The 13,801-nt window shown below is 44.9% G+C and overlaps 1 protein-coding gene across 2 annotated transcripts in view; it reads right to left on the bottom strand.

The window, feature by feature from the left end:
* Positions 1–8,661: 8,661 nt before the first annotated feature.
* Positions 8,662–13,801, bottom strand: part of SYVN1 (synoviolin 1) — a 31,342-nt gene continuing 26,202 nt past the window's right edge. For both annotated transcript variants that reach the window (XM_066582894.1, XM_066582895.1), the window contains exons 13-16: positions 10,704–10,826; positions 10,396–10,582; positions 9,354–9,481; positions 8,662–9,268 (exon numbers count right to left, since the gene is read on the bottom strand). In XM_066582894.1, the coding sequence (XP_066438991.1) occupies positions 9,135–9,268; positions 9,354–9,481; positions 10,396–10,582; positions 10,704–10,826 (572 nt within the window). In that variant the 3' untranslated portion in view covers positions 8,662–9,134. The remainder of the gene's footprint in view (positions 9,269–9,353; positions 9,482–10,395; positions 10,583–10,703; positions 10,827–13,801) is intronic.

Below are 13,801 nucleotides of genomic sequence, written 5' to 3'. Positions count from 1 at the left end.
TCAGTCACATCTAGTTGCTGTGTAACTTTGCTTTGTTCTAGGCTTCAGGAAGGTCTTTCTCTCTTTCACAGCCCTGCTGGGCTGACGCGTGATACTACTTCACTGCATAATCGTTGACATTGGTTTGCCAGGGTAATCAGAGCTACCGGATGACATTGGGCCTTGAAAGTAGACTCCAGCCTATCCATCTCTCCAGCACTTATGGTACTCTCCTTTGCCTGGTGTCACAGGCCTATGTTGTTTACCTGCTGCTGTGGCTGCTTTTGGGCATCATTCACACGCTATTCTCTACACTCACTCCCCTGGTAGCTCTCGGTCGTCTATCCATAGGGCTCATGCATGCTCCCTCCAACCTTACCTTCTCGAAACCTGTCACAGTATCTGCTATATTAGGCATCCACATCCTAGGGTGGATGCTGTTAGCACACTACCTATGCTCCAGGTATATGTTTGTGTTTCAAATTATAAAAAGATTGAGAGGAAGTACTTCACAGAAATAAAACACTTCCCACTTTGCCTGGTGTAAGTGAGATAGTTCTCCCCTTTATTAGTGCTGTGGCTCAATTTATCGTGTTAAGTCAAGCAGAACATATTCTTGAAAAACTGATAATAGGTCGCCAATCTGGATTTCTTGTACCACTTCGGCAAGGCTAAGCTATGTCTGGAATGCTCTAGTTATGGAAAATCACAAGTTTTATGATTTAACAGACCAAAGCATATACTATACAAAATGGATACATACTTACTGGTCTCATATGTTCCACTCTTTTTGTGAACACTCTAATACTCCGGATGTACAAACTGTCCCTACTTTTACAATAGGTGCTGCTTGTCCCTTTGCCATAGTGTTGTCCACTGATGGTGGGAAGGTCCATACCACCTTACCTTTTCTTAGTCTCCTGTCATGACCCTTTTTTTTGGGGTGGGGGGGGGGGGGGGGTGGAGTCCAGGATATGAAGTGTATCACAATCTACACACATTGGAGAGGAACAGTTTGTGTAAGGTTAGTGTTTTCTTTATTGTTAGGAGCAAGAGATTTGTATACTCTCTTATGACAGATAGTGGTTTTTGCAAATAAGCGGAATACAGCAGAAGATTTTTGTGTATGCGGACAGATATAGCATGAGGAAACATGATGCACGCATTTAGTTATATCTGTGTTAGATTTCCAGTAAAATAAATTCCGATCCTGTGTGTGTTGTGGCCTTGTGAACAAATTACACAAGCTCACTAGATTAAGTATTCACTGAATGCAACAGCAGAGGAGTACACAACCTTCCACTACACTACAAAATTTACTGAAGAGTCGACGAAGCCAAGATGCACTGAACCAGGAACCGGAAAGCCAATCAAACCATCCTTAGCCCTTATGCTGTTTGAGTGTCTGTACTAACTTTTTGATATCTCGAATATTTTTATGAATAGATTCCGAATTGTCAGGTTGGAACATCACATACCTTCAAATACCTCACCTCTATGATTGAATACCATCAATTGTAGCTCTGTTTTGTAGAGTAGCTTGTACATCCAACAATATTAGGAGTCTGGGAGGTGGCGTTACCTCAGACCCCCTCGATTGATGCTCCCAGAGCTATTACTTCAGTATTACTCAACAGTCTGGGAGCGGTCTCACAGGTTTCATCTAGCTGACAGGATTCCCTTTTTGTGCTGTAAGTCAGGTAGTAGTCAGGTGTTTAATGCATGAAAATACCTAAGCGTGACAAAGTACAAAACATACTAGTGTATGCCACTGTTGGGCATTTGTAAGATTATCTAGCAGTATTGAGTGTTGGTTAGTAACAACAATCAATTTAAGCTTAAATTGCATTTGTTTGATTAGCCGAGCGTATGCGTTTTTATGTTCACTCGTCCGCACCGTTAAATCGCATGAATGGACGATTTTCCGTGATCAAGCCCTAAGTTAATTAGTGTTTTCTCATCCATTCACACTGCTGGGCGTGAAAAAATTCGCCACAGCCCGAAAATCAATCGCTTGCCATAAATCTTCGGAATGACTTCAAATGCCTAAATAGAGGCACCTGTAAGCTGTCCCACAGCGTTGGATGCTGCTAAACTGTCAAAAGATAGAACCAGAACTATCTTTTTACCCAGCGCATTATAGCAGGCGCGGATTTTGATCACATATGCTCTGATTTTTACGGCGCTACGCATTTACGCGCTTCAAATTCGTCCATGTGAACAAATGCATTGGAAAACGATGCCTCAGATGGTTGCGTATATATGCTCTTGTGAATAAGGCCTAAAACTGTGAAACTTTGATCATCTAGACAGGCAAGCAAACCAGGCCCATAGATACAACATGAAGCTTACCATTTGGCCTTGGCCAATTATCTGCAGCTCTCTTGAAGAGTGTGTGTTCAAGGCTTACGGTTTATGACAGATCGCCAGACAACTGCCATCCAAATAGCAGGACATCTTATGTTCTGGCCAATTTTCTACTGTGTTATCCCACACAGTATACACGTTTATTAGGTAACCCATTGCAATCCCAATAGGGGGTATGATTCGAAAACAACGATGACCATTATTTGTGATTTCCACACATGCACACTTTGTGCAGGATGGGTGACAATTTGCAGTCACTTTCTTTTGGGCAAATGAGATGGCATTGTGATCCCTAGTCCATGAGCAATTAAGAACCAACCACGGGTCACCGAGTCATGCTTCAACATTGCTTTTGTGACAATACAAGGGTACCAAGAATTTTATTAAACCATGACCTGATCTCCACAGTGAGGGGTGTATCCACAAAGGAAGGAATTACACAGTTTTTTGCATCATCAATTTCTACAAGTACTTCATGACGTTCCACAAACCCACGGTATCATGACCATAACTAGACAGATATGCATGGTTCTAGCAGGTATTAGATTTTTTTGTGGAGACTCGTTTACAGTGGCTGGCATTAGCCCGTTTTTCTTTTCCTTCAAATTTGACTGCAGGCGCAGTTGTCCACTGGATCGGATGTGGTCCATCAAATCTCAGTTCAAAACTTTTTTTCCGATTTGTCCCAATTAGGACAACCCAGTCACCTGAAAACAAGACTATGCGATTCCTCTTCCGAGTCTGAATATGGAATCGAGGAAATACACATTTATAAGTGAGAGTTAACTCCTGAAATAAAGGTCTCACGTGGGAAGTGAGGTCCTCGTGCTGGGCCCAAAGAAAGTATCGACCTATTAAGGGCGCCCTACCAAACAAAACTTTATAGGATCTCAACTCAGTTTTACGATTTTGCACAGTTCTGACTAAGCAGAGGACTAATAAAAATGTGTACCTCTATTATTTTCTATGACTTCTGGCACACCATATATAAAAATTCAACAACTTCCTAGCCATTGTTTTGACGTTGGCATTTTTGTTTATTTTACAAGCCATGCCTTTAGCCAACATGAAAAGAGGTCTATGCAAACCAGCAAACTCCAAAACACCTACTTTTGGTAGCTGTATGTAGTCAATCTGCAGTCGCTGAAACATATAGTCTGGTCTTGAAGTAACAGTGAGGCGATACTTTGACCATGCAGCCCTGTACAAACCGGGTTGCAGCCGCGTTGAAGCCTGGGACAAGTCAACCAGAAGACACTATACCACTCATTACCTCCTTGGATTGATAGATTTGCTCATGACTTAGGTGTGATATCAGGGAGTGAAGCATTCGGGGAGACACAGGCGCTTACCCTTCCTCTAAACCCCCTCAGTGTTCTGTTTGCTCTTCTCTTTTGCCACTCTTCCTTTTCTCCCTTTGAGGTCTGTTCCTGCAATTTAAGTCACAGAGAGATATCCACACCCGTTTTTGGTGCAACCAGGTTAAAAGCTGTTACCTCAGCCAAGGAGACTCGGGCTGCTATGTCTACTTTGTTTCTTTAGAGCCTCGGGAGTTACTTTCTTGGTGTGAGCCTGGACCTTCATGAAAACTATCTGTCTAGGAAGAGTTAAAGCCTTGTACAACAGACATTGCTTCTGCGTTCCGGATTGGTGTACTCAATGATCCAACAAAATTTCTACTGCACCACAAGGGTACAAAATTAAATGTGATTCCAAAAGCGTAACTCGAGTTGGTACAGAGACTAACAATCTTACCTGCAGCCTCACTGCAGTGTGCAGACTGCCCAATCAACTCCGGCCTCCTGAGCAGACATCCCAGAAAAGGAGTGGTTGTTTCCTATTTACTAATGTTTGTTATTGTTAGCACTACATAACCTTTACTGCTTGTCCATTTTCATATCATCTAGACAAATCTACAATGTCCCAGGTTGCTATTGAGTCCTTTTTGAGGTGGATGGGAGTCGGCCTGCAGTACCAACCGGGTGCTACATTCCAGTGCAAGTCTTATTTACCTTGCCTGCATGAACACAATATAATTAAGGCTGGAAGGGAGACGGGAAGGATATACACACTATCAGACACCGTTCACACCAAACATAAACTAAATGTCCTATCACCTAAGGACGAAACGAGTTACACCAAACATCCAATGTGCAAGCAACAAAGGGAAAATGGACAGATCAGATCCAAACCCACACAAAGCGACCAAATACCAATGAACTAACACAAGACAGATTAAATATTATTAAGGGCTTATTTAGACGACCGTATATCGACCGCGTATTCACGCCGGCTGATATACAGCGTCTCTCTCTGCAAGGGGAGGAGGCTGGAAGTGCCGGGAGCAGTGCACTGAGCTCCCTCTCCCTTTCCGCCCCTCTGCACTATTTGCAGTGAGAGGAGGCAGGATGGGGGTGGAGCTAATTCCCCACACTTAGCCCCGCTCCGTCCGCCTCCTCTCATTGCAAATAGTAGAGAGGGGGCGAGAGCTCAGTGCACTGCTCCCGGCTCTTCCAGCCTCCTCCCCCTGCAGAGAGGGACGCCGTATGTCAGCCGGCGTGAATACCTGGACGATATACAGTCATCTGGATAAGCCCTAAGTATGAGGTATTGGTAAATATTTGGGCCAAAATACTTCAGCTCATGCACACACATCAAGGGTCCTTGTTATCTTGTGGGTCCCTACACTAAGGGCTCCTGTCCCCAGGCGATTGTGCATTGCATTACTCGCAGCGATAATCCGGCCCCGGGTAACGCAGTGCACGCTTTCCATAGCGCTGCTAGGGAAAGTGAAGCCTCCTATCCATCAGCAGAGAATCATAGTGATTCTCTGCTCGCAGGACTCAAATCGCGGCATGCTGCGATTCTCCACGGTGAGCCTGTCAGTTCTCTCCGCTGCTACTGAGCAGTGGAATATTGCTAGCAATATTCTGTCTCGCCTGTGGACAGGGGGCCTAAAAAGACAACTAAATCCAGGAAGGAGAACCCTGCCTACAAGCAGGATGATCATCCCAATAAAGACGGCCCCATGCTAGAACCTAGGAAGCACCTGTCATGATCTAAATAGAAATAGGCAAGGGAACACCAACATAGGCCATAATACACACTCGATATCTGCACACCAACTAACAGACACTGAACAAGTCATTGTTCACACCAGACGTCTGCAAGCCTACAGACAGGGGAATCCCACCCAGAACCTCATGCATACACCAAAACAGACATAGTTTAAACATCCACAAACATAAGGGGCAGAGCGTTAGACATGACCCATCTGACAGCATTAATGGACATCCGATTCTAGAATCACAGCTAACAGGAATAAAGGAGAAGGGGCTCGCAGAACATGCAAACAGGGAAATCAGGTGTCCAGACCATCTTCAGGGAGAACAACACAAACAAGCCTCAGAACATGCATGACTTCAAACACCAGAGTTCTGAAAGCGAACGATGAGAAATGGATAATGACCAGCACCCTCAAGTAAGAGGGGCTGATATTTATATATACAGATGCATGGGGATTGGGTAGAGGGAGAACTCCCCATCTAGTCCTGCATGAATGGCAAAAGAGTAGGTCTATTGGTAGAGTGTTAAAGTGTAGATATCAGAAATTACACCCATGGGGCTCTTTCACACGAGTGTATATTGGCCCGCCGTTTTCACGGTCTGCCGATATACGCTTTGATCTTATGCATCGGATCACATGGCCGTATTCCTGCGTCACAAAAGCGCCTGGCTGGCAAATATAGGGCCTGGTGTTTTTACTTCGGGCCCAAAAGATAGTCCTGGAACTATCTTTTGGGCCGAAATACATCAGCCGCTGCATGGGCTCCTATGGGAGCCAATGACTGCGGCCAGAGAAGGGAGGTGGGAGGCAGTTTAGCTGATTGCAATGGGAGGGGGCAGGGTGGGGCAGAGCTAAGCTCCCACCCGTTGTCCACAGGCAGCAATGGGAGGCAGCGCTTAGCATCACCCTCTCCCATTGCAATCAGCCAGAGGGGAGGAGAGCCGGCAAGGAGGAGGGAAGGGGGGCATGGCAACCTTGGCGTATATGCACCGGGGCCCATGCCGTCTGAACGGGTGCACAAACGTTAGATTTGTGTGCCCGTTCACAAGTTTTTACACCTCACATCATAGTATATAATCGGCTAGCCGTGAAACTGGCGGCCGATATATGCTCGTGTGAAAGAGCCCTTACGCCTGTTTAACATGGGCTACAAAATGGATGTTTGTGAAGACCATGTTTCCAATGGGTTCTTTAAGGCTACAAAATATCGTTCATGTAAAAGAACCCATTAGAAACCATGGGCTTCACATACATGCATTTTGTAGTGATGATTTTGTAACCCGTGTGAAAGAGGCCTTAGACTCAAAATTTCCTGAACTCTGTGGTAGAGGAATCCCTTGCTGAGCCAAAGATGAGGACTGCAAGGATAGCCATTTGTAGATCAGGATAGCGGTCACTTTGTGTAATATAATTAATCAGGTTGTCTGGGACTTTTTCTATACATGACTGGAGGGGGTCTGCCGCTCAAGCCCACCCTCAGTGCTGGAAGCAGATAGTGTTGTAGCAAACGAGGCTGCTGCATTCCAGACAACAAGCACAGCTCCCACTGAATTCAAAGGAAGCTGTGCATGCAGTACCAGCCTAGGCTGCTACAATACAAGCAGCACTATCTACTTCCAGCGCAGTCCTCATTGAAAGCAGTGCAAGGAATCAGCTGATCAGCAGGGATCCCAATAATAATAATAAACTTTATTTGTATAGCGCCGACATATTCCGCAGCACTGCCCAAGCAGCAGACGCCGCTCCTTATGGATGACCAATCCCGATGATAGGTCATCAATAGAAAAAAAAATCCTGGACAATCCCTTTAATTGATAATAGATGGGATGTACACTAGAAATACATACTTTCATTTTGATAAATCGGTAGGTTTCCAAAACCCACCAATCAAAACATTGATGCCTATCCTAATGATTCCCCATTCATGTTTAACTCCTGAAAAAACCCTATAACATGTCAGACATACACTAAGGTGACAAAAGTATTGGGACACATAATAAAAGTGAATTTCACCACCTTCTAACATTTTTTACTAGAGCATTGGGCTGCCTTTGGCTTCAATGACTGCAGTAACCCGCCAAGGCAGGTTTTCCACCAAATACTAATAGATTTGTGCAGGAATTTGCCTCAATTCCTGAAGGAGAGCTTCAAAGAGTGAAGAGAGGAATGATGGGCGTCCCAAAGACGCTCCACGGGTCTGAGATCCAAACTTTGGGCTGGCTAATGAAGTTTGCATTTTGCTCCTCAAACATCAAACACTGTTTATGTTTTATGAAATGGTAGTCAGTCATGTTGGCAGTGACACAGAGCTGTGCCAAAGTATTGGTACAGGGAAGGTAATGCCACATTGTCCAGAATGTCTCTGTACCTATTGGCATGGAGAGTGGTCTCCACCATTACCAGTTCCAGCCCTTCCCAGCAGAAACACCACCACATCAAACCAGAACTTCCTGCAAACTTCACTGTTGGGACGATGCAATCACATAGAAACTGCTCACCAGGCAACCACCACACCCAAGTGCACTCATCCAAGCAAAAGATGGTGTACTGTTTGTCAGTTGTCCACAATACTTGCTTCCACTCATTCACAGTCCAAGAATTATGCTCCAAGCACCACCGCAGGCGCCTCTGTGCATTCAGTGCGGTGATGTTGGGTTTGTGTACAGCCGCTTGTTCATGGTGACATTTACCATGCAGTTCCCTACAGAGGGTTCTGGTGCGCATGCATGTTCCAATGGAATGGAGAGACCTCCAGAGCAAGTGTTTCAACAAATGATATCCGATACCTTCACAGCTTGTACAAGGCTTTGGTGTCCATGTTCTCTGTTTGCAAGGTTTTCTATTTCAGAATAACATTGCCAATAGTAGACCTTGTAAGGTCCAAAAGCGCTGCAATAGGCAAGACTGATTGGTGACAACCCACCACCATACTCTGTTGGAAGTCTGTCAACGCTACAGGTTGACACATTCTGATGGTTTCTGCACTAGGATATGTATGTGTGATACTCTTCCTTATACCTCATGCTTACACAACTGATATGCATATCCCGCTTTCCCCGACAGCACAGGATTGGTGGATGTCTCAATAGTTACGTAACATAGTTTATGTATCTATGCCTACACTTTAGAACCCTAGATGTCCAATCTGTGCTCAGTAACAGGGTGGAATAACACCCCTTGTGATTTTTGTTATTAGACTCTACCTATTGGAAGTACCCTTTGCTAGTAGCAAAGGTTTCAAAGCAATGTGGTGTTTGAGTAGTTTATTCTTTAGTTCTTGCTTTGTCCATCATTGATCAATCTCTATGAAAAATAACATGAAAGAAAAAACAAAAACATTTTTTGGAGTGCATTCAATAGAACCACCAACGTGATTCCCAATGTACATTCAGCCCTCCTTATATCAGGTCAATAATGAGGTTCTGTATATGAATTAATAAGATAATGACTTTCTGATTAAATTAAAGTTGATACAGTAAAATAAACCAGTTCAATATTTAAATTTTACTGAAACAAGTCCAACACATTTAATGAGGTCACAAGGTTCCCCCATTTAACAAGCATATTTCATGAAGAGCCTGGATTGTGTCCTTAAAAAATATATATATTTATAGAAGTCCAGCTTAAGTCTCGTCAGGCTTTCATTCAAAGTCCAAAAGAAGCTCATCTCCCGGTCCAATATACACAGTTCATTTGTCCAGATGCGGTCAGAAACAAAGCCTCAGTGAGACTCCGAGGTGCCAGTTTCCAGCTTCTGAAGTCTACGTCTACGTAGCTCTGCAGCATCGGGTTCTTCTGTTGAAGTGCCAGCTTCAGAATCATTAAGAATTTCTTCACTGGTGGATTCCTCTGGAACTGTTTAGAGAAAGTTATTATTTCAGGTTTAATTGTAAGTTGTTAGAAGAATGGTGACAGGTCATAGGAACTGCATGAAGTGTACCTGACTGAGAGGCTTCAGGGACAGCAGAGGGTGTATCAGAGGTAGGAGTTTCATCAGGCTGAGTGGACGAAACTGTATCTGTGGTGACTAATGGAGATTGTGTAGATGGCACGGGAGGACGAGGGGGCCTAAGGATCAGAAAAAAAATATATATGAAGAATATACAGCTTTTAACCATTACTCTTTAAATTTCACATACATCAATGGATGAAATAAGGATGTCTCACTCCACTGACGGCCAACAGCTCTTAAAAAACAATATACCTACAGTATATTACAGTTGTACATTTCTTAGTAATCAAGCTTTAAATTTACCAATGGGGTTTCTTGTAGCAAAGAAAGCTACAAATTCAGGAGCAAGCAGGAAAGAAGAGCACTTTCCTATCCATCATCTGCATCCACAACAGTACAGACCCAACTCTTTAGATGAAGGACATCTAGAATAGAACTATTTTAATGCAACAGAACCTACTGTACAGCCTTCCATAATTCACATGGTGGGAAAACATATGGTGTATGCAAAATAGTTAGTCCTTTTTACAGTCTGCCCACGAGGATCCACTCACCTACCAACGATGTCATTGAATAGCTGTAATTGGTTAACCTTGCACTGGATTAACCAATCAGTTAGAGAATTAGCTTGCTGGAGGCAGGGTATTCAAGCCCCGCTTTCAGGAAGAAATGACCTGTTTGCGTGGAGGACGACACGGCAACAAGCAGCAGCGCCGCAGACCATTGCGAGGACCGGAACGCCGGCAGTAGGGGAGTATGGAGGTTTTTTTTTTTTTTTTTTACATGTAGTGTAAAATTTTCCCCATTGAAATGAACTGGAACACATTAATGCCGTTTCGGTTCATTTCAATGGGGAAAATTGATTTGACTTACGAGTGTTTTGGGTTAAGAGCTTCGTCACGGAACGAACTAAACTCTTAACCCAAGGCACCCCTGTATATAGCTTCCTTCTTCGTAAATAATAGGAAATTACAATAGGAAGTGGTACAATATTAGGTTAGGCTACTTAGAGGTTTCCTACAGGTCTTACCCGACAGTTGCCAACACTGTAAGATATTGATTTATCTGTAACATGGCAGCATCAAGAAGAGTATGGATGTTCTGAAGACACTGAAGCCTGGCTTCCAGATTCTGCCTTTCATGACCCTCCATAGCCCTCAACTCCTCATCTGTCATACCTGCAAAGCCAGCAGGAGGCATTGGCATAGGAGGCAAACCTATGAAGAAAAAAAAAAACAAAAAAAAAAACACATTAAACCAATTTATAGATACTAGTCATTGCTCAGTTGGAAAAAAACAAAAACAATATGAGATTGGGATAAGGAAATGGTCTCTTACCAAATGGAGGAAACAATGGCATTCCCAAAAACGGAGGTGGGAAGGGAAAGCCTGGCAGAGATGTCCCAGCAGATGAGTCAGGGCCACCAGTGTTAGACGCCTCACCAGGCCTAGGAGCAGACGCTGCAGAGCACAGAATGAGGCAATTAGCATCCATTGGCAGGAAATATATTACAGAAGACAAGAACAAAACCTAAATTTCATCATAAACATAAGAATTCACAGGTTCTTCTAGAAAGAAGATCACTTGGCCTAGTTGAATTAATGGTTAATATGGAGACTGACATTTCCTCCAACCAAATCATCCTCAGATGAAACCGTTCTGTACAAGGCTATGCTCACATTGAGACCGAACAGAACCTCTGACGTTAATCACCGATTTCTACAAAAATCCCAGATGAAGTAGCATGCTGTGCCATTTCTCCCAGAAAAATGCCAGATGGAAACCAAACAGACGCCATTCCAGTCAATGGAGTCCATTCAGTTCTATCATAAAACAGATCCGTTTGGCCAAAGGATTCAGTTTTTCCACAATGGTGATGTGAACAGTCTTAACAAGAGACAGAATTAAGATTTTACCTCATTTTTATTTTATTTGGCAATTTACTGGTTTGGTGATCCACAAAGTCTTGCTTTTAGTATTTGGACTTGTGAGAAGTGTGAACTATTGTTTAGACTGGTCTTGAATCTACATGGTTATATGTAAAGGCTACGGTCTTAACAGATTGTATTGTTGGTCTCCGAGTTAAGTTATAATTCAAAGCAGAAAATATTCTGGACCACTTTGCTACCACCTGGTTCCCCCATTTACTATCCTGTGAAAATCCAACCCTCATCCTTGGTGATTTCAACATCCCTACTAACGACCCCAGCTCCTCATCTGCCTCCTGGCTTTTAACGCTTACCTCCTCCCTCAGCCCATCACAAATCTCGGACTCCCCCACTCAGAGATGGCAACACTCTCGATTTAATCTTCCTCCGTCTCTACTCTGCCTCTCACTTTACTAACTCCCCCTTCCACTCTCGGACCACAACCTCCTATCTTTCTGCATTATGCACCCTCAGATAGGAGGGTCACGGGAGATGCTATCACACCTCAAGGGAACCTCCAGTCCGTCCGCAATAGGGGACAGGGAGAACCATCCCGTCCTCCCTGTCCCCTATTGCTCTCCTGCCCTAACCTAGCAGCCAAAACACTACCAGACCACCCTCAGCCGTGGATGAAGCAGCAACATCCGTAACCCAAGCCGTCAACCACAGACCACGGCAACCTTGGCTCATGTCCCAAACGTGCTTCATCTGGCGGTGCTCTAGGTGCGCAGAGAGGCTGTGGAGAAAATCCTGCCAGCAGACTTCCTCCACTTCAAATTCATGCTTAAAATTTATAACCTAGCCCTTCACCATGCCAAACATGTTTATTTCACCTCCCTTGTCTCCTCACTATCCCACAACTCCAAACAACTCTTTGACACCTTCCACTCCCTGCTCAGCCCCAAAGAACAGGCCCCCGTGACGGATCTGACTGCTGGAGAGCTAGCCGCCTATTTCAAAGAAAAAGATAAAAAAAACGATAACATCCGAAAAAAAATCTTTGAAAATTGCACGGGTAGCCCCGATTCCAGTCTTCTCAGCACTGCATCCAGCACCCACTCACTTTCTATGTTAGAACCAACGACAGAGGAAGACGTCTCTAGGCAGCTTTCCACTGCTCGCCCCACCACCTGTGCTAGCAACCCTCTCACCTCCTCCGGTCCCTTTCCCCAGCTCTCATTACCCACCTCACCACAATCTGCAACCTCTCCCTAACCTCTGGCACCTTCCCCTCCTCATTCAAACACTCCATTATATCCTCGCTGCTTTGAACGCACACACACACGCACACACACACCTTGAACCGACCGATGCCGCCAACTACCAACTCGTCTCAAACCTCCCCTTCATCTCCAAATTACTAGAACGCCTGGTCTACTCCCGCCTCACAAGCTTTCTCTCTGACAACTCTCTCCTCGACCCCCTCCAGTCTGGTTTCCGCTCGCTACACTCAACAGAAACCGCCCTCACAAAAGTTTCAAACAACCTGATGACTGCAAAGTTGAGAAGTGACCGCTCCCTACTAATCCTCCTTGACCTCTCTGTTGCATTTGACACTGTCGACCATGACCTCCTTCTCACTATGCTCTGCTCTATTGGCCTAAAGGACACTGCTCTCTCCTGGTTCTCCTCCTTCCTCTGACCATTCTTTCAGAGTCTCCCTCGCTGGCTTCATCTCCTCTCACTTCCTCTTGCCGTTAGGGTACCCCAAGGCTCGGTTCTTGGTCCCCTTCGCCATCTACACAGCTGCAATAGGACAAACCATCTTCAAATTTGGCCTTGAATATCTTCTCTACGCTGACGGCACCCAACTATCCACCTCTTGCCGTGACATCTCTGAACAATTCCTCCAAAATATCACCAACTGTCTGTCCGCTGTCTCTAACACTCTGACCTCTCCTTTACTCCCCACATCCAATCTCTGGCCCAAACATGCCACATGGACGGATTTTAGCAGTATTTCTGAGGTACGTTCCTCACCACGGACACACTAAAGACACTTGTTGTCGCCTTCATCCACTCCCAACTCAACTACTGCAACTCGCTATTCATCTGCCTCCCCGCACCAGACTTACTCCAATCCATACTAAACACTGCAGCAAGGCTCATTTTTTTATCCAGCCGTTACCCGGATGCCTCTGCATTATGCCAGTCACTGCATTGGCTGCCCATCCACTGCAGAACTAAATTTAAACTCCTCACCCACAAAGCTCTCCATGGCACCGTGCCTCCCTCCTGTCTGTACACCACCCAGCCCCCACTCACTCCGATCCGCTAACACACTCAGGACTAAATACCTCTCTAATACGAACCTCACATGCTGGCCTACAGGACTTCACCAGAGCAGCACCCAGCCTCTAGAACGCTCTACCCCAAGGCATCTGGACAACCCCCGATACACGAAACTTCAGATGCACCTTAAAAACTCACCTCTTCAGGGAGGCATACCAAATCCTTTGACGTAGTCCCCCTGCCCCTCCCTATGGCTCCCCACACCTTCCACCCTG

This window comes from Eleutherodactylus coqui, chromosome 11 (assembly GCF_035609145.1).
Source record: "Eleutherodactylus coqui strain aEleCoq1 chromosome 11, aEleCoq1.hap1, whole genome shotgun sequence".
Taxonomy (NCBI): Eukaryota; Metazoa; Chordata; class Amphibia; order Anura; family Eleutherodactylidae; genus Eleutherodactylus; species Eleutherodactylus coqui.
Note: the sequence above shows the minus strand (reverse complement) of the source record. Positions and strands in the feature narration are given on the sequence as shown.